This window comes from Protopterus annectens, chromosome 17.part0 (assembly GCF_019279795.1).
Source record: "Protopterus annectens isolate FY-2018-M chromosome 17.part0, PAN1.0, whole genome shotgun sequence".
Taxonomy (NCBI): domain Eukaryota; kingdom Metazoa; phylum Chordata; order Ceratodontiformes; family Protopteridae; genus Protopterus; species Protopterus annectens.
Window position 1 is genome coordinate 102,890,101 of NC_056751.1, and position 27,626 is coordinate 102,917,726.

At 41.6% G+C, this 27,626-nt stretch overlaps 1 protein-coding gene across 1 annotated transcript in view; it reads left to right on the forward strand.

The window, feature by feature from the left end:
* Window positions 1–27,626, forward strand: part of WRN (WRN RecQ like helicase) — a 2,579,924-nt gene that overhangs the window by 1,569,370 nt on the left and 982,928 nt on the right. The window contains 1 exon segment of the mRNA XM_044059154.1: window positions 26,005–26,075. Within this exon segment, the coding sequence (XP_043915089.1) occupies window positions 26,005–26,075 (71 nt within the window).

The window sequence follows — 27,626 nt, forward strand, 5'->3', positions numbered from 1 at the left end:
CTGGTGGTATAACTGCCACTGATTGGAACTTCTGCCCCACTGATAAACCACCTCAGCATGTTTTTTTTTTTTTTTTGCTATAAACATAATATGTAGCAGTGTAGCAAAGGGTGCATTTGCCACCTTTCCCTACTAAGGAGCTTTTCACCTTGTAACATGGTTATATCACCGAAAAGGAAGAGAAAAAGTCCTCAAGTCTACTCATCTATCTTAGAACTCAGAGGTGGAGGAGCTGGTCTACTCATGACAGATTTGCTATTTTGTGTGTAATGATACAGACAAGTCCATGTTGTCCCCCTCACAACAGGAAAATGTATCCTCTGTGAAGACCAAGTTAATGAGGATGTATTTTCAGAGAGGAGAGAAGGGCAGAAGGAGCCCAGCATTATGGCCATCCTTCCAGTCTTTTAGGCATTTAAAGATACATTTGAAAATGCTTCACTGGAGCCAGGCTTTCAGCTCCAGTCTCAGGAAGATGGAGGGATCTTACAGGGTTAAGGAAGACTGTAAGTATCTCTATATAAAACAAAACAAGAAAAAAAAAATAGAAGACTCTGCAATAGAGACTTGCCTTGAGGGGTCTACCTTAATTAACTCCAGGCAGTAACATGTTTCTCAGTGTCTGGGTAGAATTGTGGATCATTTTGGTAAGTAAGGTTACATGTCCTCTGTTCTGGACATCAGGGCAGTTTATAATCAGAGCTTTATGTTCCAGTAACAAGCTAACATCTATAGACAGATGGAGGACACAGTGGCAGAAGTGCATGATAAAATAGTGAACTAAAAGGATGCAAAGACTGCTCCAGATGGTCATAAACGTTGTTAAGCACACAAGCACATGCTGGTGAGAGTCCATCGATACATGTCACAGGGGAATAACTCTACAGGTAGAGTGATAAGAAGGGATGCATGACTTAAGGGTAAGCCTGTGCTAAAAGTTGTTAAAGGACAACTTTTCAGAGTGCCGTTTCACAAGTATCTGCTGTTTGTACCCTATTCTTTATGTACTTGAAAGTGGGCTACTCATTTTGTTGGTTGATCAAGGCTTCATTTGCCCACTTTGCTATGCTGGCTATTTAGTATAACAATGTATTTTTATTCACTGATAATGTCTTATTCATTCTCCAAGACCACTGTTTTATCTTTTATAATTATTGCTCATTTTGAAAGGTGCAGCAACCAGGAGTTGAGGAAACAAAATTAAAAAACATGTTGGGGGATGTGAAGCAGGGCATGCCCCCCCCGGCACACAACAGTATGAGCATTTGTATGTAAATGCTTCTCCTTTGAGTACTGCTGAAATTATCATTTTTGATTTGAGCAGATTAGTTTTATATGTTTGGGTATGGTGCAAAGGAATGTCTTTCAGGAGAGTGGGATTTTTACTTGGAGTTAAACCCTTTACAAGGTTTATTCCTTAACTCCTTCTCAATGGGAATTCTAAGCATGCACATCGACAGTGTAGCAGTAGTCTGGTATATCAGTAAGTAGGGGAAGCCCAATTCTATCCATTATGCAATGAAGCTCTGGAAATGTGGGAGTAGGTGGTGTCCAGCAGTTATTTTCTTGTCAATGACATTTCTGGGGAGTCCAATCCCTTAGCAGACAAGCTGAGCAGATGGGTTCTGCTGCTCCATGAGTGGCTCATCAGTACCTCGATGACAAGAAAATCTTCCTTAAATAGGAGAAACACTTCTATAATCTCGGTGCCTTTCCAGCCAGTACCAAGTGCAAAGACAGCTTCTTGAGATCCAGCAGAATGCTGTAGCCCACATATGGCCACTTGGACTGCTCTATGCTTTTCCTCCATTTTCAGTGATGACATTCAGCCATAAGGCAAAACTTCTGAATGTTATAGTCATTGTCACAACTCCTTACTGGACCAAGTAGATCTGCTTCTCTCTTTTTCTGCTTCATATTGTGGAGACTCCCTTGTTCTTCTGTCCCCCCAGGAACTCTGCTGACTCACTATTTGGACAAGTCTTCCCAAACGCTTACTGCGTGAGGCTCACTGCTTGGCTTTTCCACTTCCAGGTGTTGCTAGTAATACTTTTCTCTTGCTGAGATGCTGTATAGTGTCTACTTCATGAAAGCACAGTGTGAAGAAGGTTTATAGGGACAAATGGACATACTTCTCAGTGTAGGCTACTTCCAAATGTCTAAATCCTTTGCTTCTGTTATTGCAACAGCAAAGGAGTGTCTAGCAGATATTTTTGAGAGTGGGATAAGCTATTCTCCATCAACAAACATATGGTTGCTGTCTTAAATTACACTGAGGCCAAGATAGTAATGTCTTAACTTTGTTGAAAGACCGACTTTATTCAACCAGTCCTACCTTTGTAACTACAGTTGCAACTGTGTTATATTTAGAACAGTACATGCATCTGTCTTTTTTCTTTCCAGCCTTCTCTAATCATGTGGAATGCTTACTACACTGTATGGATGTTCACCACCAAGTGAGATACTACATTAACAGAATCAAGTCTGCACAAAAGGATGCCTATTTCTTTTCTTTCTACTCCCAAGATTGTAGGTCATAAAATCTCCAAACTTGCCCTTACCATGTGTAGCGTTTTTCAGAAATGCGGGCCTTGATGATTTTGCAGTGGCTAAATGACCTTCCCTGAGTACCCTTGCAAAGCATTATCTGGATGTAATCTGCAGATACAGATCTTTTTTTGGGAATTCCCTTATCAAGGACAAGTACTCCAAGAGATTGAGTTAGTAAAAATGAACCCACTCTTGCCAGATGGAAATGTTGTGTACATAACATAATGCTGGATCTGTAAAGTGGTCAGTCCTTGGCAATCACCTTATGTTTCTGTTGACTGAGAAGTTCTTCAGGTCTTGTGTGTGTGTATGTGTGTGTATGTATGTATGTATGTGTGTATATATATATATATATATATATATATATATATATTATATATAGATATATATATATATATATATATATATATATATATATATATGGATTCACTTCAGAAGCTCGAATTTACAAAATCTCGAACTTCAAATAACCGAAACCAAAACATCGAGTTTTGTAAACTCGAACTTCTGAAATGAAACCAAAAAAAAAAAAAAAAGACAAACTTAGCTTTGCGGGGCTTGCCCCTGCACCCCATGTGGGGCTGTGCCCCACACCCCTACTTAAATATACCAACTCCAAGATCGCTACAGTGGAAATGGGAAATCTCCGCCTTGCTGTATGGAAGCGCAAAACGGGAGATTTCTCATTTCCTGTCAACACCACACAAAAAATAAAACATTACGTACACACAGAGCGTACAAGAATCCTTGCCTCTGTGTGTACGCAATGTATTAAGGTAAGTAAACTTTTATTTTTCAACACTACACATATTCGATTTACTGAAATCTCGATCATATGGTCTTGACCATACGAAATTCGAGATTTCAGTAATTCGATTATGTGAAGTGTACCCATATATATATATATATATATATATATATATATATATATATATATATATATATATATAAATATATACACACACACGTATATATATACATACACACTACATATGTGTATGCACACACATCTGATTTCCTTTGAAGTGAAGACATGGTTAATAGTTTTGTGTATGAAACACTGTATACAACAGTCGTAATATTCTTTTCCTAAATCTGCTCACATGCTTCCTTGCGATCCTGTAGCTTTCTTGTTTAGTGCTATGCCTATCATGCCCCTCCATTTGAGCATATAGTCTGAGTCTGAATCAAATATATTAGCCTAAGCTGAGTAACCTTATAGTATGCCTCCAAATCTGGTGGTCTCAGTCCGCCCTGTTCCTTTGTCAGAAATAGTTTTTCCCATTGCACTCTTTCTGTTTCTGTTATTCCAAATACACTCCTTAATTTCCTTCTTCATATTTTCCATATCTGATTTCTCGGTTGATACATATTGAGCATTTCCATTGGCCAGCTTGTTTGAAAATTGCTTAACTTAGCTTGTATTTAAGCAGCATATTTGCAAGCACCTCTGCTCTGTTTAGAAGAGCTGCTTTAGGATTGGTGTGCTCTTTCTGATATCTAGTGTGAATCCAAACAAAATCTAAGGCATCCTTTGAAATCTACAGAACAATAAGTATTTTTATTCACTGTACTGCACTTTTAAACTGTGTATTACTGAATTGCCACCTGCTTTAAACTGTTTTTTAGCCATTTTGCTGTTTCACTGTTGCTGTTTGAGACTGTTTTTTAAGCACTTTGTATTTTCTAGTACTTTTGTATTTTATAGCGTAAGGCTAGATTCATATTTGTTGAATCTAGACTGTTTGGCATTTTCTGAGCACAAAAAACAGCCATTTTATATTAGAGTGCCCCCTACACCCTTGTGGCAGAAGTGTGTAGCAAGGACCCATCTGAGTTGGCGATTGTTGGAATAAGGCTCAGTATTGAGCATTTCCATTGGGCAGCTTGTTTGAAAATTGCTTAACTTAGCTTTTATTTAGGCAGCACATTTGCAACTGTCCTCATTAAAGTAAACAAATTTACGCCTAGTATTATGGATGGTCAGTTCTCCGTTTCTTATGCCAGCATGATTGACATGGGTATTCTGAGAGAGTGTAGCAATTGCCTCATATACACTGACAGCACACTACTACTAAACCACTCAAGCTCAGTTTGTGAGAGATACACGTGCACTAAGAATTTGGAATCCTTGCTCTCTTGTTCATAGAACAGTGACACTGAACAGATCGGCAGCCCACATACTACATCTCCTGCACAAACCATGCTCTCAACGCATAAATCATCATACGTGGAGGTACTCACCAGAAACTAAACACCAGAAACCTCTGAAGAACAAACATACTACACCTAATATAGTGTTTGCAACACTCAATACACACAAAACCACAAGCACAAGTGTATTACCAAACAAGCCCCTAAAGCAAGGCACATCTAAATAATTTTTTTTTGGTCATAGGTGACTTTATAGTGAGATGGGTCTACTTTCATTTATCGAAATTACACTTACCCGAATTCCAAATCAGCGAGACCACGTGTACAAAAGAGGAAAGTTATGAAGACTCAGATCACTGACAGTATTCACAGGGTAAATAACCACTTGGCCACCAGGACCAAACAACTAACTGGAACAAATTCAAACCCACTCAAGTGGCGGGCTTCACCCCCTGCATTACCCCTATCTGAATATACCAACTCCAAAATTTCACTACACTGGATAAAAGTGCAAAGTTCATCATGGTCCACCAAGTGTGCGGCCTTCCCGAGTGAGGTCTGTTCATTAATCACTCAGAAGTGACAGTAACATCTAACACCCCATTAGCAGCGACTAGACTAAAAAACTTCTCCAAAGCCAATTACAGTCTAATATGTGACTGCATTAATTGCTTCATAGCCCCTGCCTTCACTGATGGCATGGACACCTATACTGGCATTTACACCAATGCATTTTATAAGCATCTATACAAATGTATTGACTCAACCTTACCCGATAGGATCAAAACAAGATCCACAAGAAAGAACAAGCCTGCCTGGTGGATATCTGCCATGAACAGGTTATACAATAAGGGAAAGAAATTGCTGTCCAAAAACAGGAAGGAATGGTCGCTAAATTGGAAGCATTCCCTCCTCGGCTTAAACAAGCAAATAAGACACCTTGTAAGGCATTTTAAAGCTAACTATGATCCAAGTTAGCCTCCTTCATTAAGGATAACTATAAGGCCTCATTTAGCTACATAAGAAACCTTAAAGAAAAAACCTAGATCTGAGCAGAACTGGTTGTTAATGGCATGACATATACTGAACTCGCAGAAATGGTCAACCTGCTAGCAGACAGGTTCGGTGAAAATCCCCCCCCTGCCACATATCCCGCAAAGCATCTCACCCACCTGCCCTCCACGTGGTATCTTCAATGAGCAAGTCGTAAATATCTTTTCTTAAATTTAAGAAAAACGTACAACATAGATAAATAGACTAGAGGGACACTAAACGTAACCTTGATGCAACTATGTTTGTTAAAGATGCTAAAAAAATATACTTATTTGGCAAGGGACAGTATGCATCCCAGTTTTATGTTGAACAATATAGTTCAGAATCAGATGGCAAGGGTCAGTAGGCTTAATACACAGCATGATACTATGAGTACTCAGAACAAATCGCATTAGATTTTAGTAACAGAAGATATAAGAAGGAAATACATGCATTTAAAAATTAAGTTTTGGAAGAAAGAAATAGTAAATTTAAGCCTTTTTTTCTGAAGAGAAAACGAATGATGAAACACCAAAGGCCAAAAATGGTGTTGGTTGTAGATAATTTTGACCTATGATTGTAAAACATCTCCTATAAAAAATGTCATTAAAATGCATTGATCGATGATAACACACATCCTTGAATTAAAGGAAATAGTAAAGATCCTGAATTTAGTTATAAAAAACACATTACACTTAAAAATTGTGTTATAAAGAGCAAATTAAAACAAAATAAGATATTACGAAGAAAAAGCTTTAAAATAAAATAGATTTTAAATATAATTGCACTTTCTGTAAGTGTATATATATATATATATATATATATATATATATATATATAGTCCAACCTGTGATGACCCACCACTAGACCAGTAATCAAAGGGTCTCGATCATCACCACTGGCATCAGTGGGGGACGTACACTGGGAGGGCAGCACGCTTACACGTACAGTATTTCCAGATTCAGCTCTCTGCATCAAGTGCAATTTCCCTTAAGAGCACACAGAGATCACTTTCAGTCTGGTGCCGATTTCTCCCTGTTTCTCCAGATCCCCAGTAAGACTCCCCACAAGCATGGCTATAGAGTTGAGATCTCAGCTGAGTGGCCAAGCCAAGACCTCTGCAGCACCCTCTCTGTCCAACCAGTGCTTTGTGCTCCTGCCCAAGTAGCTGAGAGAGAGACACTCTTTGAGGTTTGATTTGCTTACACACACACACACACACACCCCCTACCTGGGAAAGGCTGGCACAGGTTTAGTCGCTATGCCCCCCTTCTGCCCAGACTATAAGGTAGTTATCACTGTCACCAGCCAACTCCTTATCAGCCACTTTGAGGCCCTTAACAAAGGATGTCCAATCTTACTGTGTAATATTAATACAAATGGTAGTCTGACCAAGCACAAGGCTATTAGGAGTTGCTTACAGTGTCACCATATAAATATGCAAGTACTCTCAGAACTTAAATATCTCTACACAGATCATCCACACTGAAAGGTTTAAATATATTTAATAATAAAGGACAAGAAATACTAAATATATATTCACAGTGACATCAGAGTTCAAAACCACAGGAAACATTTAAAACAACATTGCAAGACAGCCAAATAAATAAAGAAAAAAATATATAAACTTAGTTTTGCGATATTCCTGACTGAATCTGAGAATTACTATACCATAGGTAACTTAAGAGCAAGACAGATGTGGTGAATGTTTTTTATTTTTGTTGGTGACACAGGTCCAAGACAGAATACAGAATGCTGTCTCTCTAAGAGACTTCTTAAATTAATATCTCAAATGTTACTGCTGGGATAGCTTGCAGAATGACATCATTTCTTGTCATCTGACTCTATCCCAGGTGAAACCCCCACTGCTGGAAGCTAGGAGTATTTAGCATCTGCCTATGAAAATACATATACCTCAGATCTTTGGCAGATGCTGGAAGTCGTAAAACAATTACATTCCTTCACATTTCAAGACTAGTAATTATTTCACCCTTGTGTCTTTTGCTGCATTGAAACTGAAAGATACAATCTTTTATGGCGTAGCCATAAAGTAATTTAATTTCAGTTCTTTTTCTGAAGTTAAGCACTTTATAAAATGTGGTGGTCCAGCTTTGTATTTTTTCTGCATATTTCGTTTCATGTCCTCAAAGTCTGGACCTTTGGACAGCAGCGTTACTTTTTGTTCTAGTTACTTTATAAAATGTCTTTTCAACACATGTCTGTGCAAACCTAGTTTGATATACACATGATATACAGTTCCAATACATTTGCAACACAAGCATCCTACACAAATCATGTTGATATTCACAGATGACACACAATCATTTACAAAATTCCAGATAGCTGTGCAGGCAGTATCCCCCCTTTGTCACATAGCCAGTGAAGAATACCGCTTTTTATTTGAAAGCTTATCGAAACTGCAACACAAGAGATATAATATACATGGTGAATTGCTCTAAATGTTCTGTATATTGTATAGAAAGGCCAATCAAAGGTGTAAAGACAGAATTTGCAGCTATCTTTCAGATATAAGAAGGAAAATAGACACCAGTTCTCTTTATAAACATATAGCAGGTACAGATGATTACACACAAGTTTAAGTTGTTGATTTTACATTCTGCTTCCATGTATCTTAAAGGAGGGGACAAAAAAAATGTTACTGAAAGACAAGAAAATAAATGGATGCCAAGATTTAGAGCTCAATATCCACTTGGCCTAAATGATGCTTATACTCTCAAACCAGAGTTAATAGATTTTAGAAATAAAATGAGTACACTTTTATATATGTATATAGTCAAATGTATGAATGTGCTTGAAGCATTTAGTATATTTACAAAATGCTATTTGTTTGTATGTTTACATATAGTACATGATTGAACATATATCTATGCAGGTAGTTTTCTAAGTATATTTTAAAATACCTAGGCATTTAAATGTTTTAATTGTATAATGGTTTAATTGATCGTGTGGTCTGCACTATATTTGTCTTAGTTTTACTGTATAAATATGAGTTTTTTTACTTGCTTTTTGTTCTGTTATTTCATGTCTGAGAAAGCAGTTCTACTGCAAAAGTTTTTACTAGTGGAATAAACAGATTTACTACGACTTGTGGTTCTGGTGCACTCTGTTTTTGCTGTCCAAAGACAAAAACACAGCCTCTATGGGACCTGATAATATCCCAAGCTGTGTTCTAAATGGATTAAAACAGGAGCTACCTGCACTGCTGGGTACTCTTTCAATCACAGTCTAAGCACTGGTTTTGTGCCTGTTGAATGGAAAACAGCAACAGTCATCCCATTACATAAAGGAGATGCCTCCACAGACCCTGAGAGCTATTGACCCAAAAACTTGACCAGCCTAATTTGTAAGGCTGTGGAAAGAACAATCATGAATCTTATCAAGACAGATATTGGAGACCTCCAAATACTCAACCTGACACAGTTTGCCTTCGTTAAAGGGAGATTCTGCCTCATGAACTTGGTGGACTTATTTGAGACAGTCACCAAAGCAAGAAGAAATAGGAAGATCAGGAGACATCTGAAGAAGAAATATGGATATGGAAAAGAAAGAGAGATTTAATATGGTGTAATATTTATGCAAAGGAGAAAGCAAAATCAATCGATATAAAAACAGCAACACCAAAGATATCTGAAGAGAAATTACAAGCAAAGAAATCCAGACCTGTAAAACTTTACAGTACAAAAAATAAAAATACAAAGAGGAAAAATAGAAAAGAAGATTAGTAATGGAGAATTTAAAGAAATAGAAACTGAGGTTTTGGGGTACCTGCAAAGTGAAGTGATTCAGTGTAGAAAATCTAACTCAGAAAGGACCACAGCAGGATAGAGCAATAGAATGGGAAGCAACTGGGCAGTTGCCATATGAAGATATTTTTGAGCCTTCCATGGGAAACCAGTATAAATGTTCATTTGAAGCTGAACAGCAAGGGAAAGAACAGGAAACTGTGGCAACTCTGATGCAGTCAATGTTGAGGATTGATAGGCCAGTGAGTTCCTTTATGACAGAACAACGGATGAGACAGGATGAAATTGAAGAGAATGTGCCACAGGAGAATGCTATAGAACTCTCTATGGAATGCCTGCAGGAAATGGAGAATAAAGAATGTGCTCTTAGTTTAGAAGAAAATGCGCTAAGAGAAGAGCTGCTTGATTTACTAGAGATAGATGGACATATTAAGATCAATGAAAGAAATAGATTGCAGGTTCTCAATAAAACCCAAAAAGTCAGAAGTTTGGTAAAATAGTTATTAGGCCTGTCTATAGAGATCCATGCAATATAACAGAAGTAAACAGGATATATTATTGATTCTATCACAAGAACACAGGGTTGTAATGTCACTGTTATAAGAGTATAGAAGAGGGAACAGATCTACAAAAATACTGAGAAAGATAGACGTGATAACAGGAGTGCTCAGTATTCTCATGGATGGAGATCTGTCTTGCATTGTTACAAATTAAAATTCACAGCACAGGCAGAAAAACTTAGAAGATGCACAAATAAATATAAAGGAAAGAGTGACACCCCGGCAGATTACCACATTAATAACACCACAAGCATGCAATCAGTGGTGAGATATTTGGGCACAGAGGTTACAACAGCCTTTCCTTTGACCACCACATCTCCACAGTGGTAATACTGACTTTCTTTGCCACCCACCTCATAACTAAGGGCATTGTGCCCAGAACAAAAGAGGTTATTTACCCCCCTATACTCCTCATTCATCAGGCCGATAATAGAGCACACTGCGAGCTTTGGTATGTAACATCATCAGTCTCCTGTAACAACTGGAAAGACCTCAAAGGTTTCTTACAAAGAAAATACATGGTCTTCAGCATATGTCATACAGTGACAGACTGAAATCACTTTCACTATCCTCTGTGTCTTACAGACAACTCAGAGGTGACTTCTGCCTTGCATAGAAAGCAATCTCAGATCCTGCTCCAATAGAAATGCTGCACATTCATAAAGCAAGTGGTCTTGCTCTAGGGAACTCTATCTAATATGTGACAGCAACAGGACTTGCTGAGAGACAGATATGTCTCACAGAGGTTACTTCTCATCTGGAACCAACTTCCAATTTAGGTGAAGCAGAACCCTTACTGACCCTATTTAAGTGCAATTTGGATGACTGGATTGGAAACCACATATTCAATCCAGGAGTTTCACCTGTGTCCCTCTTGGACAGTGGCAGTAGTTGTTGACTTAGTTTTGGTTAATACCTTGATATTCTTGGAAACTTGGATTGTACTTGGTTAGGCTTGTAAGGGCCCTAGGGCCATTAGCGTAGTAAACTCCTGTGATCCTGTAAGCCTTGACCTACAGAGAGAACCAGCTGGACCGTCCATCACCTTCTTCTTTGCCATCATGCTCAACATTTTATCCTCTCCTCATTTCTACGTGACAGAGTAGAATGGTCACTATTGGTCAGTGGTGTCTGTCCTGGATGTTCTTACAGTTGTCAGACATTACTTAGCTCACATAGCTAACTTCAATAAATGAAACAACTGTTAATATTCTTTTGCTTAAGGTATTGAAAAAGGTAGACTGATGGTTAACTAAATTGTGTCTGTATGTTTTCCCCCACCGTTTCATCTTTTGAAACGCATTCATGACATCTGTTTATGCAGCTCCTAAAAGCTAGGCTGTTTATGTACCAAGTATAGCAAGAAATCTTGTAGGGTATTTTGACTAACAGTTTTCCTTCCCATTCTTTCTTCCAGTGAATGAGGTGGGAAGTCAGTATTTCTTTAGCCTGACATTCCTGTCAGGCTTTTTTTTATTTATAGCACACTAGGAGAAAAGTGATATTAAACTGGGGAGGAGCTTCTTATGGGTCTCCTGATGCAAACTGGGTCAGTGATGAGAGGCTGTTTGCATGAAGGACTGCTATTTTCCAAGGTGCTGCACTGAGACCTACCTTTACAGGTCAGAGGATGCCCTGATATGGAGAATGGCTGTTAGGTTCATAGTTAGTTACTAGGCATTGACTCCAGGAGAATAGTGAGGAGCCTAGGCTAATTTTGTCAGTTACTGTAGAACATTGTCTTGTTAATTTACTTAGAATTGCACAGTAGACAAAAGATGAGAAACTCAAACTTTGGATTACAGGAAACAACTCCTTAACACTGCGTAACCTTAAACATCTAAGTTGCCAGCTGATTTTTGAGATTTCTGTGAAGATGTCAAGGAAGGTCTGATATTTGAGCCTATCTGTAGTGGGAAGATGTTGGGGTTGTTCTTCTGCATTCTTCGAGTAAGCTGTTTTTTTCTGTGTTGTCTCCATTCTTAAAGGCATGTGAAGTTTCACCTTTGTATGCCATGATATATCCTACACTAGGAAGATATGCTGAACCACTGTATAATTAGTCCTTTTCTGTCATTGCACAGTTCAGATCTTTATCTTTGCTCGCTATGGAAAATATTGTGCTTAGTGTCTAGACAGTTCTAGCACCTGCCATTTGGTGAGTTAGGATCCACACCAACACAATGTCTATTACTTGAGTGAGAAGCATGATTTCAAACACTACCACAAGTGTCAACTTTTCAACCAGGCAATAGCAAAGATGGAGGAGAGAGAAGTTACAGACCCTCTAAACTTTGCTTCTGAGAGCAGCGGTTGTGGGTACCTGACACAGGTATCAGTAAGATGGTCCTTTGCAGGATCTAAGGCTGGTACTCTAGAGCATTGAGAAAATACATTGGCCACACTCTTCTCAAGGCAAGTTTGATCCCCATGGTGCCTTTTCTTGTCATCAGCTCCTTCACTAATGATGTCTGCAGCTCACAGCAGTCCTTAGCCAGTTAAAAGCTGCCTATGAGAGACATATCCCTTCAATCACCTCAGGCTCTCTATATTACCTCCCCTTCACTCAAGTGGCTGGGGCACACATGTGAATGGCCTTCACTTGAGTAATAATCTCTTGAGTTTCATGACACCAGCTTGTTTGTAGCACTCAGGACCAGTGACTCTTCTGTCTGGGCCTCCTTGAATTCTAGGAGTGATAGCCAAAGTTTAACAGGGTCCAGTGGGTCTTCCTGCACCAGTAGGGTCTTCAGGGTCCAAACACTGAATTATACTTCAGTTTTATTAACCTCTGGTGGAATTTGTTTTTGTGGGTGTGTACGTCCACCCTTATGAAAAATGGGCTTCTGCAGCATCAGGCACTGTACAGATGACTTCTACTTTTTTGAACAACTTCACCTGGATTCTTATGAGAAGTTGTCACACAACTCACTGACAACAGACTGGGAGAGTTAGTCTTCAAACAGCACACTTAAGTAACACACAGGTGACACCAGAACAACAACATTTTTTGAAGGGAAGTAAGTACTTCCCTGCAATTCCTCATGTTGTGAGTTTCACACCTTCACCCTTCATAGTTGTATATGACAAACACCATGTTAGGACCACTGTGGATAAAACACCATCATCCTGCAACTTTAAAAATGGATTCAAGAGAGTGGTGATTTCGCACTTTCCATGATTGCTCAGTTGGAGGAGTTGAGATTGGAAAAACCGCATTCCAGGAGATGCTGTTCATTAAATACTAGATTTCTGTCTCCAGCTAGTGCTTCTTCTCTTGTCGGTTTGCCTGATTCTAGCTTACAGTACTCAGCTCTCATGTAGTCAGCCCCACATACATCACCTGAGGGTGATCTACCCATTATGGAACAAGTGTTTAAGGATGCTCCTTCCTCTTTGCCCTGGGAAAAAGACTGAGAAGATTTAGTAGCCATTATCTGACTCACAGAAAGATCTCTCCAATGTGGTACCTCTTCTTTACAGAAACCCTTAAGCCCATTAAGTCTTCTCTGAACTGGCCTTGATTCTCCTTATAAATGTCTGAATGGAAATGTACAGAAAGGTAAGAAGGATCCCTGGGTCATTCCACCTATACGTCTGTCTTAAAATATGGTGTTTTTGCAGATTTGAAGCATCTAGAATCTTTTCCTTTAGGCCTTCAAGAAAGCAGATGCTTTTGACATGCTTACAGCAGAGGGCAGTGAGATCCTAAGCCAGATATTCTAGATAACACTCTTGTATTGTCTCTCTGCTCCTGCCAAGGTCGAAATACTACAATGCCTTTCATTCTTATGAGGAGTGCAAAATTATGGATGTGGTAGTAATATGATTTTCTCCTCTGCCGCAATATAGCATTGATCCCTCACCTTTCTTTCTCATCTGCTCATGTTCCACTCATCCATTATAAAGCAAACGCTGAAGACTCTGCCAAGTTTTTCTGATTCTGTGGTCAAGATAGAACTGGGTGAAGTCACTACCACAGCTTTTATAGTGGCCTTTTATGTAGCCTACTGTAATTTACATTCTGCTGACCATGGTTGGGACATCAAGGTCAGCTTTGTACCTTTTCAGAATGGTATGGCTGAGGTATTTCTCCTTTAAGAATTAACTAATTTTTACACCATTTATACTCCTGCTTGTGCAGGAAGTACACTTTAGAACATATTCATAGGCTATCATCAAGGACCTGTAAAAAGGAAAAAAATGATGGCTTCTGGCAAAGGTATTTGTTTTACCCCCATCGGGACTGTCTCCTCTTCATATCTCAGTACAGATTTCTGAGAAGAAATTCTGTTGGCGAATGAGAAAGGGTCCTCAATCATGAGACAGTCTTACATCTCCTGTTATCCTGTGTAAGTCACCCAGGAAAGCAACGTTGATTGACTTGCATTTGTACCCCTGGCTAACTTCCAGGGCTGTCCATGAAGGGGTAGTTGTCAAAGTTCACAGTGCCTTAGAGAGCTGTCATGGAAAGACTGGTAAAGTTCTTCATCTGTTTGTAGAATGTCTCATCTTAGAACTACAGAATCCAACCCCAGATAGGGCTTCACTAAGGGATCATGATATTTCTGTTGAGCTGCTGAGACAGGGTGAGACACTCTGTGCATCACACAATCTACAAAAACTCCATTTCTACTCCTACCTCTTATTTAAAAAGTTCCATACTGAAACTTAGACTTCATCAAGGACTTGCAGTATTTCAAATTCTAGATGGTTGCAGTTAAAGAAGCTGCACCACTGCTACCACGTTAGCTTGATGATGATGCTTGATAAAATGGATATCTTGTTGCACTTCAGTGCCAGGGATGCACACAGGAGGCTACTTTGATTTGCTCTTAGTGAGCACCACTTTCAGTCTAAAGTGCTGTCATCTGGACTCTGTTCTTTTCTCACCAAGAGTTTATCGAGGTGATAAATGTTATGGAAGATTCTTTCCAGGAGAAGAACCTTGTATGTTGACTTACTGCTGGCTGCAGTCGGATGCATTGAAGGATATTTTATTAAGGTCTTTGGCTTGTTCTGTGGTTGTAGCCCTGGGAAGGGGTCTTCATAATCAGCAATATATTTTTTTCTGAGTCTGTGATGGAGGATTACCTTCGTTTGGTTAGATTTGAGCACTCTTCATTGAGAATTGCTGATGCCCTTTTTCTGGTGGGAGGGGACAGAGCATTTTGTGTGAGGATACCATGAAAAGTCCAGGCTCATACTCCGTTCCACCTTCTGGACTCAGTGATGGTTGCAGTCTTCATAGTGCCATTCATACTTCTGCAGATGTTGGTGTTAGTGTATAAGCTGCTATGTCAGTGGCTATAGTCACTCCTCATTTGTGAATTTTTCGCTTGCCACAGTCTTGACACTTTGTGGACTGTTGGATTATTTCTGCCAGTCTCCGTATGACTCTCTCATTTCTACAGTAGAACCCATCACATATTCAAATGATTAACATTTCATTGGTGGGGTAGGGGCATACCTTGGCCCTCCCTGGTTATGGTGCAGTGGATCAGACCCCCTCCCCAGTGTAGGGGTTTCTACGTCAGCCAGGTAGAGCTGCAGGCAGTGTTCCTTGCCATCAAAGCTTTGGAGAGGGAACCAGGACCAAAGTCTGTTCTTCTTTGGTCATTCAGCCAGTTCATTGTGTGTAATGTCTAAATCAGAAGGTCAGCAGTCATTCATTCTCTTTGTGAAGATACCCCATGAGTCTCTGTTAAAAGGCCACAGCCAAGAACATTGCCCTTACAGCAGATCAGATCCCAGGAGAATTGCATGTACTGGCAGATTGTCTGACGCTCAGCTACTTTTCTCACTTTCAACTGAGTATTCAGGAATCCTGTCTTGTCAGTGTATTCTTCTTACTTGTGCGGAGCGTCCTTGACATCGACATCTTGTTGTTCTTTGCTCAGCAGGGTAAGGGGGATGCTGGATGCATTCTTTATAACTGAATATCCTTTAACCTAGTAGTTCTGATTTCCTGCCTGTTCATAACATTTTGGGAGACATAACCAAGTGTCATCCTTTCCACACTGCTGTAATTGAGATGTGTGTGGTTTCATGCTTTTAGGTTATTAACAGTGCAAGACACTTTCACACCGCAAGGCAACAACATCCCCCATCCCAGTTAGGATAATAACTTGTTGCTCTTCATGCCCTGGCTACTGCCATAGATTTCTTACATATTATTACCACTGCTCTTCTCTTCTTCCCAGAGACCATTAACAAGGCCCGTGACACCGATTATATTGTATCCACCCTCCTATTAGACCTTTAAAAGGCTTTTGACACCATCTCTGACAACCTTCTCATTACCAAACTCTCTAAACTAAACCTATTCCCCTCCACTATCAACTGGTTCACCAGTTACCTATCAAACAGGCAACAAGCAGTCAAGTGGAAAAAAAGCTATTTCACCTTTCCTAGAGACTCTCACAGGTGTCACCCAAGGCTCAATTCTAGGTCCCCTCCTAGTCAGTATCTTTATAAATGACTTCTATCATGCCATCCTTAACGCCAAACTCATCCAATACGCCGATGACTTGACAATCTGCTCTGCCACCTCTACTTCTTCATTAGTACAATTAACTTAGGAACCCTTCTCTTCTACCGAACAATGGATGCTAGACAACCATCTGGCACTCAGTGCTACCAATACTAAAGTAATGATATTTACCCCTTCTAAAACCACTACCTTAGATAAAAACTCATTCTCCATCACCAGCCAAAATAATACAATTCTCAAAATAGTCTCCATTGCAAAACTTTTAGGAATTCTCATCAATGATCAGTTAAAATTTGATAGTCACCTGCAAGTTAATATAAAAAAAAACACAGAAAATTAGGCGTGCTTTACCGTCACAACCGTTATCTCTCTCCCCCCCTACTAGACTTGTTCTCGCTACTACTTGCCTCATCTCTTCCCTTCTGTATGGTGCCTCTATCCTTACTAATCTGCAATCTTCCCTTAGATCAAAACTCTCCTCCTGTTACTACAAAATTTGAAAATTTGCAACTGGCCATAGATCCAGTCCCCATCACTGTATTTCCCTACATCAACTGGACTGTCTTGTGCTACCCAACTATCTCACCTATACCCAACTTATCCAAGCATGCAAACTTATTTTCGGCCCCTCTCTCTGCCCCTCCCTTGCCTGCACCTTCAAAATCCATCTTCCCGATCGATGTCTCAGATCTAACTTTCAGAATCTAATACAGCTCCATAAATCTTCCCATCCACCAGGCAAGCACCTCCTGTCCTTTTCCCTAGCACGCCATCAGAATTCTCTTCCACCTTTCATCTGTACCACTAACAGAGTCTCTGCCTTCAAAACCCTACTTCACTCACACCGAACTTCACAATAGGAATGCTCTTGCTCCCATCCTACATAATTTCCTTACCTTAATTACTCTTCACAAGCTAATATATCTGTAAATAGCTCCCTACAGTCTTATTACCCCTAATAATAGCTGTAGGAACTAACATATTTTACAAGAACTGTAATTGTTTTGTAATGAAATTTTAATGGATTATTCTAACTAGCACCTCATAATGCCAATCTATGGGAAGTTGTTCTTGTTTTTTTTTTAATTCCCTCTTATTCATGTAATTTATCTTGTATACTTGAGACTTCCTGCATTTATATTTATCTTTATATTTCATGTATTTTGTTATCTTGTATTCTTGTGACTTCTTGCATTTATATTGTATCCTTGCATTTCATGTATTTTTCTGGATCTTTTCTCCCCAGGACTCCATTGAAAATGGGCTCTTTGTGGCCCAATTGGACCATCCTGACAAACAAACTGCAAATAAATTAAATAAATAAATTAGAAGTCCTGGTTAGAGTTTGAGAAGTGAGTAAGGATGCTAGTAGGCCTTTCCTTGCCATATCCCACTAATTAGAAAAGATTTTGCATTTTGGGGAGAGCTGCCCAGTGCTTACAGGTGATTCTGACCTATCTTTTAAGCAGATATATGTCTTGGATCTTTAATTATTCGATGGTCGGGATATGTGTCATTCGAATTTCTGCCTGTCATAGTAGAGGGTAGGACTTTAGGGAAGGTTAAGCAGTTCCTTAGAGGTTTCTACTTTTCTATCTTCTTTTGAAGAGTCCTTTTTTTTTTCTTTGGGACCTTGGCATTTAGCAGGTCTTACTGTACCCCCATTTGAACCTACTGGATGTTATGTAGTCCAATCTCGCCTACATTCTTACCCGTGGGTTCGGAGCCGAATGTCTGCTTCGACCCGGCCATACTTTTAGCTCAAAGTCTTTTTATTGGCTGGGCTAAGATGGTATCCCATGCTGCACTGCTCTCTATCCCCAGATCTCGTTTGCTGCTCATGTAGCTCGGACGTGGTCTCACTCTTAGCTGTGGCTAAGTACCTTTTCTTCTTTATATCAGAGAAGTTTTTGCAAAAAAGCTATTTTCATAGCTATTTGTGTGTGTGTTCTTGACTGTATTGTGGAAAAGTTGTGTTTCTCTTATAGCGTGTTCTTGTGGTATCCTACTAGTTGTTTCCAACGGGCTAGGCCCGTTTCCGTTAGAGGACCTAGTCTGTCCCCTTGCTTTCCTTGTGTGCTAACTTTTTCCCTTGGGCTAAAACCGTTTAAATTAGAGGAATTAGTCCTCCCCCTTGTTCTTGTGTCTAAGGACCGTTTTAGTTAGAGGTCTTTGTGGTGTACTGTTTCTTTGTCTTTTTCCCGCGCTTGTGGCTGTTTGACCGTTGGTCTAGTTTTGAGTTAGTTACTTGGTGTTTGCGGTAACTATGTCTGAAGATACTAAGGAGCATAAGCCCTTGGGCTTTAAGAAGTGCTCCAAGTGCAGTTATAAGATGTCCGTCACTGATGGACACTCTGTGTGTACTGTTTGGGAGCGATTCACCTTCAGGAATCGTGTAGTTTTTGTCATGCCTTTAGCCCGTGTGTTCTTCAGGAAAGGAAGAACAAATTGATTTTGAAGGGACTTCTGAAACCCTCCTTCGAGGAGGGTTTGGAGAGTGCTTCCAGCTTTAAGGCTTCTCCATTGAAAGATAAATCTTTCAAGGCTAAAAAGTGATCCCCGGCTCATTCAGTATCCTCGGAGCCGCCTGAGAAAATAGCAACATTTTCAACATCCTCAGCTCCATTGTCCTCGGGGCCGCAGGAAGTGTCAGTGGTAATGGAACCTACTTCGGCTTCAATTTTCTTGGAGCCTGTTCAGAGCTGGTCGCCTAGCATCAGGCCGGTATCTCCTCCTCGCAGGTCTCCTTCAGAGAGGAGGTCTCGATCTCATTCCCTATCCTCCAAATCCTCCAGGACCTTATCAGAGGTGGACGTCTATAGAGTGGTGCAGAGGCTTCTTTAGTCACCGGTACTGGCAAAATTGTTTTCGGCTCCGACCCAGTCGGCTCCGGAGCTGGTCCCTCAACCTACATCGATATTTCCTCCGAGCGCATCTCAGTTTTCGGAGCCGGAGTGCTCGGCTCTATGTGATGTCCCTAGGTCGGTTCCGACATCCCCTCCTGGCTTATCGGTTCTGACGTCAGCTCCGACCCCGTCGGCGCTGTCCACGGGGTTCAGGACTCAGGATTCATTGGTCGGACCCGAGGGAGAGGCTTTGGGACACCTCTCGGCTCCTGTCTCTGTTTCGGAGGCTGGTTGATCTTTAGATCTGGGAGGACCAGTTTTTGAGGCCATGCAGAGCGTGCTGGCCAGGTAGTCAGCGGCATCATACAGTTCGGTCACTCTGTCCCCTACAGCACCGGTGCAGGTCTCTGATCGCCATCTATCTCTGAACAGCTGAGCCCCAAGGCCTCAAGGTACCTCTATGAGTGGTCCCTATATTTCTGAGGGCCCCTCAGAGTTTTTGCCTGAGGAGCCACCCAGAAAGAAAACGTGCAAGAGGAAGCACATAGATTCCCAGGATGAGTCTCTCATGTCAAGCACCGACCTCGAGGAATCGGAGGGGTCCCCTAAGTCATCCTCTGAGGATGTTTCTTTCTCTGACATCCTAGAGATTTTGAAGCAAAGAGGTGACTGGCCATCCAAAGCCCCCTCCGAAGAGGAGTCTGTTTTCCTGAAGGCCTTTGGTGCTCAGCCCTCCGCCTCCTGGGTGTCTCCACCCTTCAACGAGCTTCTGGACCTGGTTTGTCGAAGGGTGTAGGAAACCCGTGACACACTGGAACTAGTCCCCAGGAGACCCAATAAATTTTTGTCTGCCCCTCCTGATAAGGAGTTTCTATCCAAGGGAGTCCCTGTGGATTCCATGGTGGTGGCAGCGGCCACCCAGAAGGAATTAGCTGAGAGTTCTTCCACCGTCCATCCCCCTAACAAGGAGTCTAGGACTATGGAATGGTACGGGAAGCGTACATTTTCTTCAGCGGCCTTTACTTTGCAGTTACTGAATTATTTATCACACTTTACATGGCTCCAGAGAGATCTCCTAAAGGAGCTTGGAGATGCTCAACGTTTCTGAGGTGGTGGCTCAGAAGGTCAATGCTCAGATGTCTACCCTCAATTCTATTGCGAACTCCTCCATGAGGCTGATCTCCCACGCAGCCGAGGGAGCGAGTAGGGCAGCAAGTTCAGGAATCGCTCTTAGGAGGCAAGCACGGATGCGCCTTTGTCATTTCGCGGAGGCCTTCAAATCTTCATTTACCGACACCCCATTTGATGGTTCCTCTTTGTTCGGAACCAAGGTGAAAGACACTCACGAGGTGCGAGCAAGAGGAAAAAACTCTGTCTGCTGTAGGAGTCCATTTTCCCTTCCCTCTAGGCCTTATCCCAAGGCCCAGAGAAGTAGAAAGATGTGGTTCAAGAAATCACAGAGGTTTTTTCTTGGTGCACAAGGTGAGCCCCTCTCCAGAGGCAGGGGAGGGGGTGGTTATTCAGGTAGATGTTGCCCTAGGGGCAGAGGAGGCCCTCGCAACTTAGGAGACCGCAATCCCTTTCGTGGTTCTCCCTACCGCCACTCCTGATGGGAGGCCTGACTGTGTGTTTCCGGAGCCAGTCAGGGTCGAATCTCATTATACCCGGAGGCCTGGCAAGATATCACCCAGGACCAATGGGTTCTACGAATAATTTCTGGAGGATATGTCATTCCCTTATCGTCAAATCCCCCTCCAATCAAGAAAATCCCAGATGTTCCACCCAGTCAGAGGGATTCCGCAGCTTCAGAAGTTTCAAAGCTGCTAGAAAAAGCAGCCATCCAACATATCCCCTCAGATCAGATTGGATTAGGGACTTGCTCCATATTCTTTTTGGTGCCAAAAAGGACAGGGGACCTGAGACCCATTTTGGATCTCACGATTGAACACCCATGTGCAAAAGTCCAAGTTCCGAATGGCCACATTGCAGTCTTTTCTCCCATTGTTGGGAAAAGAAGTGTGTATGTGCTCCATCGACCTCAAGGATGCTTACTACCACATAAAGATGGACAGGGCATCCAGAAGTCACCTACGCTTCCGGCTGGGAGCCAGTCACGTTCAGTTTCGAGCCATGCCCTTTGGTCTCACCACAGCCCCTAGGGTGTTTACCAAATGCATGGCAGTGGTGACTGCTCACTTGAGATGTCAGGGATTCCAAGTGTTTCCATACCTGGACGACTGGCTCCTTATTGCCACCATCAGGCATCTGCTACTTCAGACCAGAGATGCTACTATCAACCTTTGTCAACAGTTTGGCATCACCTTGAACTGGGAACAATCTGCCTTGTTGCCCTCGCAGTGTGTCACTTTTATAGGCCCTGAATTAGACACCGTCCTCATGTGGGCGTTTCTACCACAGGAAAGAATCAGAGTCCTACAACAACAGGTTTAAGCCTTGCTCCCTCTGAGAAGAGTGAAGGCAAGATTGGTCCTCCAATTGTTAGGGACGATGACTGCTATGATTATGTTAGTCCCCCTGGCAAGGTTACATATGAGGCTCCTTCAGTGGCTACTCTTTCCCAGTGGTCTCTTCAACGTCTTCCACAGGATCTCAGTTGGTGGCTTCACACTGACAACCTCAATGTGGAAAAGCCCTTCGTCCCTTCACCTCCAGTTTCCATGGTGACCACGGATGCCTCCCAGATGGGGTGGGGGGGGCATTATCTAGGCAGGACAATCCAAGACACGTGGCAATAGCACGAGATGCATCTGCATATCAGTGTCCTGGAGATGAGAGCAGTGCTACTAGCGTTGCAAGCACTTCAGAGCTTTCTTCCTCTCGGGACTCTTGCAATCCACTCAGGCAAATAAGTCAGTGGTATGGTATCTGAAAAAACAGGGAGAAACCAAGTCATATCCCCTTTGCAGAGAGGCCATGAGAGTGTGGCAGTGGGCAGTGTCTTCCCAACATTTTCTGGTTGCAACGCACATTCCGGGGAAGTCCAATGTGATCGCAGGCAGGCTAAGCAGAGCTATTCTGATGCCTCATGAGTGATCCCTGAGCTGTCAAGTTGTGGAGCAGATCTTCCGCAGGTGGGGTCAGCCTTGCTGCAACCTTTTTGCCAGCCCCCCTCAATGCCAAATGCAGCAGCTACTTTACCCTTATCCTCCCTCATGGGGAGTCATCCAGGGATGCTCTAGTCCACGATTGGCCCTCCGGTCTACTATATGCCTTCCCTCCGGTTCCCTTGCTGTCAAAGGTTATTCAGAAAGCGCAATCCTTGGGAAGCAAAATGATTCTGATTGCTCCACACTGGCCTCATCAAATTTGGTTCCCCTTTCTCCATCCCTATCTCATGGATGCTCCTTGGATTCTGGACCCACAACCAGACTTACTGACTCATATGTCAGAGCAGCTCAATCCCTCTCTTCGGACCCTCCGGTTGTCTCATCAGTATTGGAGTTCCTTTCTATGCTTTTCAACCAAGGTTCAGCTGCCGCAACCATTAAAGTCCAGTTGGTGGCGATTTCTTCTTTTCATGTCACAGACTAACCTAGCTCTGTGAGGCTTTCCTGAAGGGTACTTTGTTGCTTCGTCCTCCTGTCTCGGAACCTGTTATACCTTGGGACTTAAACTTTGTTCTACAGGGTCTTACTTCACCCCCCCTTTGAGCCTGCGGCCACTTGTGATTTAAAATTCTTAACTTGGAAGACTGTCATTTTGGTAGCCATCACGTCAGCCAGATGCATTTCGGAGCTTCAAGCTTTATCAATCAAACCCCCTTATTTGATTTTTCATAAGGACAGGGTTTCTCTCAGACCGAATCCTTCCTTTCTTCCCAAAGTAGCATCAGTTAGTAACCTTAACCAGTCTATTGGATTGCCATTGTTCTTTCCTCAGTTCTCAAACAAGGCAGAATTCAAATTTCATCTGTTGGATGTGCACAGACAATTACGATTTTATTTGCACAGAACGAAGGACCTCAGAAAATCTGATGAGTTGTTTATTTCATTTTCGGAAAACAGAATTGGGTCTCCTGTTTTCAAAGTCATGTTGTCCGGGGTGGATTTCCAATTGTATTTCTTTCATTTATACTTCAGATGGAAGAGATTTACCGTTCCGAGTGAAGGCTCACTCTACCCGGTGTGTATCTACTTCTTCTTTTGGCTTTTCCTGGTTTAGGGGTCACCACAGCGGATCACCTGTCCGCTCATGATTGGCAGTGGAGTTTTACAGTGTCGAGTTGCCCAACCTTCCACAGAAGGCACACACACACACACGCAGTCACACCTAGGGCCAATTTAGAGTGTCCAACCCACCTGCAGCATGTCTTTGGGATGTGGGAAGAAACCGGAGCATCCGGAGGAAACCCACGCGACCACAGGGAGGACATGCAGACTCCGCACAGAAGGCACCCCAGCTGAGGATCAAACCGGAGAACTCTACCCGGTCTGTATCTACATCTACAGCTTTTCAGGCCAGATTGTCTTTGGATTATATTTGTGCTGCGGCTACTTGGGCATTTCCTCACACCTTTGTTACTCATGGTATCTAGAGGCAGGTCTTCCTTTTGTTCCGCAGTGCTCAGGAGTATTTTCCACTGAGCCTTCCAGGATTTAGGTGCTGGGGACGCTGTCCCACGGGTAAGAATGTAGGCGAGATTGGACTACATAACATCAAGAAGTTATGTACTCACCATAACATTCGATGTATGTAGTCCATCTTGCATCACATTCTTACTTACCCCCCCCCACTTCACCCCATCCTGGAGGATCTGGAGGTTAGGCCTGGTTTCAGAGTTCCCTTCATTCTTGGTTTGTTCTTCCTTCCTTAGGTGGTGGTATGCATGGAGAATGAGTGCTGGAGCTCACAGCAAACTAGATCTGCGGATAGAGAGCAGTGCAGCATGGGATACCATCTTAGCCCAGCCAATAGAAAGACTTTGAGCTAAAAGTATGGCCGAGTCGGAGCCGACATTCGGCTCCGAACCCACGGGTAAGAATGTGAGGCGAGATGGACTACATACATCGAACGTTATGGTGAGTACATAACTTCTTGTTTTACATCTTCAAAGGCCACTGCATCTGCTCAAAGCTTGAAGCTCTTGTCTGTAGAAAGTCATGTCTTGTGTTTCAGTAGGTTCAGAAGTTTAATACTAAACATTTTCTGGCAAAAGTAGTGTAACAGCTGTTTTTAAACCAGTCTGACTTCCTTTTCTTTCTGTGAGTTGACTTCAGGGAAGTTATGTTGTTCACATCTTGGGTGTGCTCGGGCTTACAGTCAGCCTTCTTCACAATTCATTGGCCCATTTGTTCCTTATAGGGTGTAAGCCTTTCCCAGTGTGGCAGCCATCAGGGTTTTTCTTGTGGATGACATGAGCACCATCACATCAGAAAGCCCTGCTCTTCCCTTGATGCATACTTTTGTCCACAGGTACATGCACAAACACACAAACTGTGCACAAGGGATGATGACCAAGCTTGCATCTCTAGTGTATGGCTGTATTTGTTGCCTGCAAGTCGCTGCTTGCATGGTGGTGAATTTTTAACGAGAACCGCCACTAGCAGTGTCATGCACAATGAGAAGAGAGAGCTTCCACCTGTAAAAAGATGCTGTTGAAAAAGTGCCCAGTAGAGCTTATCTTGGCAGGAGGATGTTCATATTCAGGGATGTTCTGATTGACAAATTTATTCAGAGTTTACATTAGTAGCTGTTTGATAAGCTTGCGCAGATGTATTTGGTGTTCTATAGAACTATGTTTTATGTTGACACTTTCCATAACAATAGAACATTTCAGTTATCAAACAGTGGGTTCATTTTTCTGTTATTCATCTCCAGTATAATATAGGACCCTCCTTTGGGTAATTCTTATGCATTTTTGTTTGAGCCTGTTCAGACTGCCTCTATTTTCTGGTGGAAAGGTACTGAAAATGTATAGTAGGAGTTTTCCATTTTTTTTTAATGTTAACTAATTGGACCCCACCAATGGAAAGTACTTTTATAAATATATGTTCATTTCTGACTGTAATATCCTGTAGTAAATGTTTAAGTTTTTGACCATATTGGTCCTGTTTATCTCCACCAGAGGGGTCTACCTTTACCTTTGGAAATTTTCAAAGATTGCCTGCATTTTTTCCTGCTCTTCTGGTATTCCTTTCCTATGATTTTTATTTGTGTTCATTTTGAACAATGGGGAGAAGGAAATGACAACAGGGAACTGCTTCTTGAGCATGCCTCTGCCAGTCTTACACATTGCCTCACAAGGATTTGGAATTAGGTGATCACTTTCCCATAGAAGAAACTGCTTTGCAAGCTTTTGCAGTAAACAGATGTTGACTGCTGTTGTAATTTACTGCTTTGGTAAGATACTTCTGAAGAGATAATATTTTATTTACTTGTGATACTGTCTTTTTTGAAGTTTGTATATTAGAGTACCCCTAAGAAGAATCAGCTCCACCATCTAGTTATTATTTTGCATCACTTTTATTGGAGTTGGGGTAAAATTAATTGAGAACATTGTTTGGTTTTATAGTTTTTTTTGGCATTCTTTTGATTACTGAGACAGTATAGATGTAATTTTGCATGCCTTTCTTAATTTTCACTAGGCAATTCGTGGGAGATTTAGACATGAAGGAAAAGAAAAAATACCACGAAGTACTGGCCTTACAGATATTGGGTAATGTGTGTTAAACATATTTTGTGAAGTTAGCTGTTGCACTTAGATGTTATTGTATGTAGAACTTTAATAATCTGCTGTGCCTGTAAATTACTGAAAGTCTTGCGGTGTTAATTTATTACATTAGTTAGCTGCATGTCATTTTGAACTGACTTTCTTTTTCAGAAAAAAAAATGCAGTCATCTTCTTTTGGGTAGTTTCACCTATGTGTCTCATTTATTAGAGCATTCCAGTGGGTATTTCCATCTGATGAAGGCATTTTTGAGCACTTTTCAGTGGCAGTTCTGGCATCTGATATATCTCACTGGCTCATCAGTCACTGAGGGAAGTGCTGGGTTCTGTTTTTCATAATTTTGCTTACACTTGAAAAAGAAAATCAGAGCTTGTTCTTATTTCATATTTTGTTGATTTTTAATAAACAATGCTTCATTGTAATAACATGCCATTAGAGACGATTGAATCTAGTTAAAATCTGCAAACTTGGATGCAGCTTTAAGCCTTTCCTGCATACCTAAGTAGACATACTTAAACCCAGCATGTCTAGAGCAAGTGCCTGAAGTCTAGTGAAGAGCTTAATGAAATAAGCCTTTCTTATCGATGTCTACTCTGAAAGATTCATTGGAGAACCTGAAAATACATCCTTATCTGGAGAAAAGCAAGTAGCATTATCGGAGATCCTCATCTGGTAAGTGTCCCTCCTAGAAGCAGTGGGGAAAATCTGATACATGAAGGCCCAGCCTCCCTTGCAACAAGAGTAATGCTGCACACATTGGCACCACTCATAGGTTCATACTAGGCTATCTGCCTTGAGGCATTTATAAGCCTAGCCCGAGTGAGTTTGGCTTTCACCACCCTTCGATTTGGGTTTACTGAACCCTTACTAAGGTTAGTTTACCGTGCCTCTGTCTAGTAGTGACACTGAAGTAATCCTCGGGGTAAACCTACGATCCCCCATCCACTCATCAAGATTCTTCTTGAAGAGAGTCAGTGAGGGGCTCTGTCTAACATGGACTGGGATTCTATTCCAGAGCAAGGGAAGCCTCTGGGTTATGAATCTGTCCCTCCAACATGTTCTGATTATTTCTGTGCGGAGATTTAGATCTCTCAAGCGCGTAGCTCTTAAGGGATTTGGATTTTCTGAGGTGGAGCAAGTTCATTAATTCTGGGTTGGACATGGCTTTATATGTCAGGCATAGGTCGCCCCTAAGTAGGCGGTACGCAACTGAGTAGAGTTGGAGTTCTTTTAACCGAGCCACGTATGGCATCTGTTTGAGTCCCTTGACTCTTTTTGTGAGGTACTTTTGGGGTCTTTCTAGTTGCTGCAGGTGTCTGTTAAGATACATCCCAAAAGGGGCATTGTATTCTATTATGGGCCTAATTAGGGCCGCATAAAGGGGCACTATGACCTCCTTCGATCTAGATGTGAATCCTTTCATGGTAAGATGGGCTATGTAGAAAGTTTTTCTAACCACTTTGGCAATGTGGTTGTCAAAGGAGAGATTACTATCAACTTGGGTCCCCAGATCCCTAATTACTTCCTCCGTGCTTAGT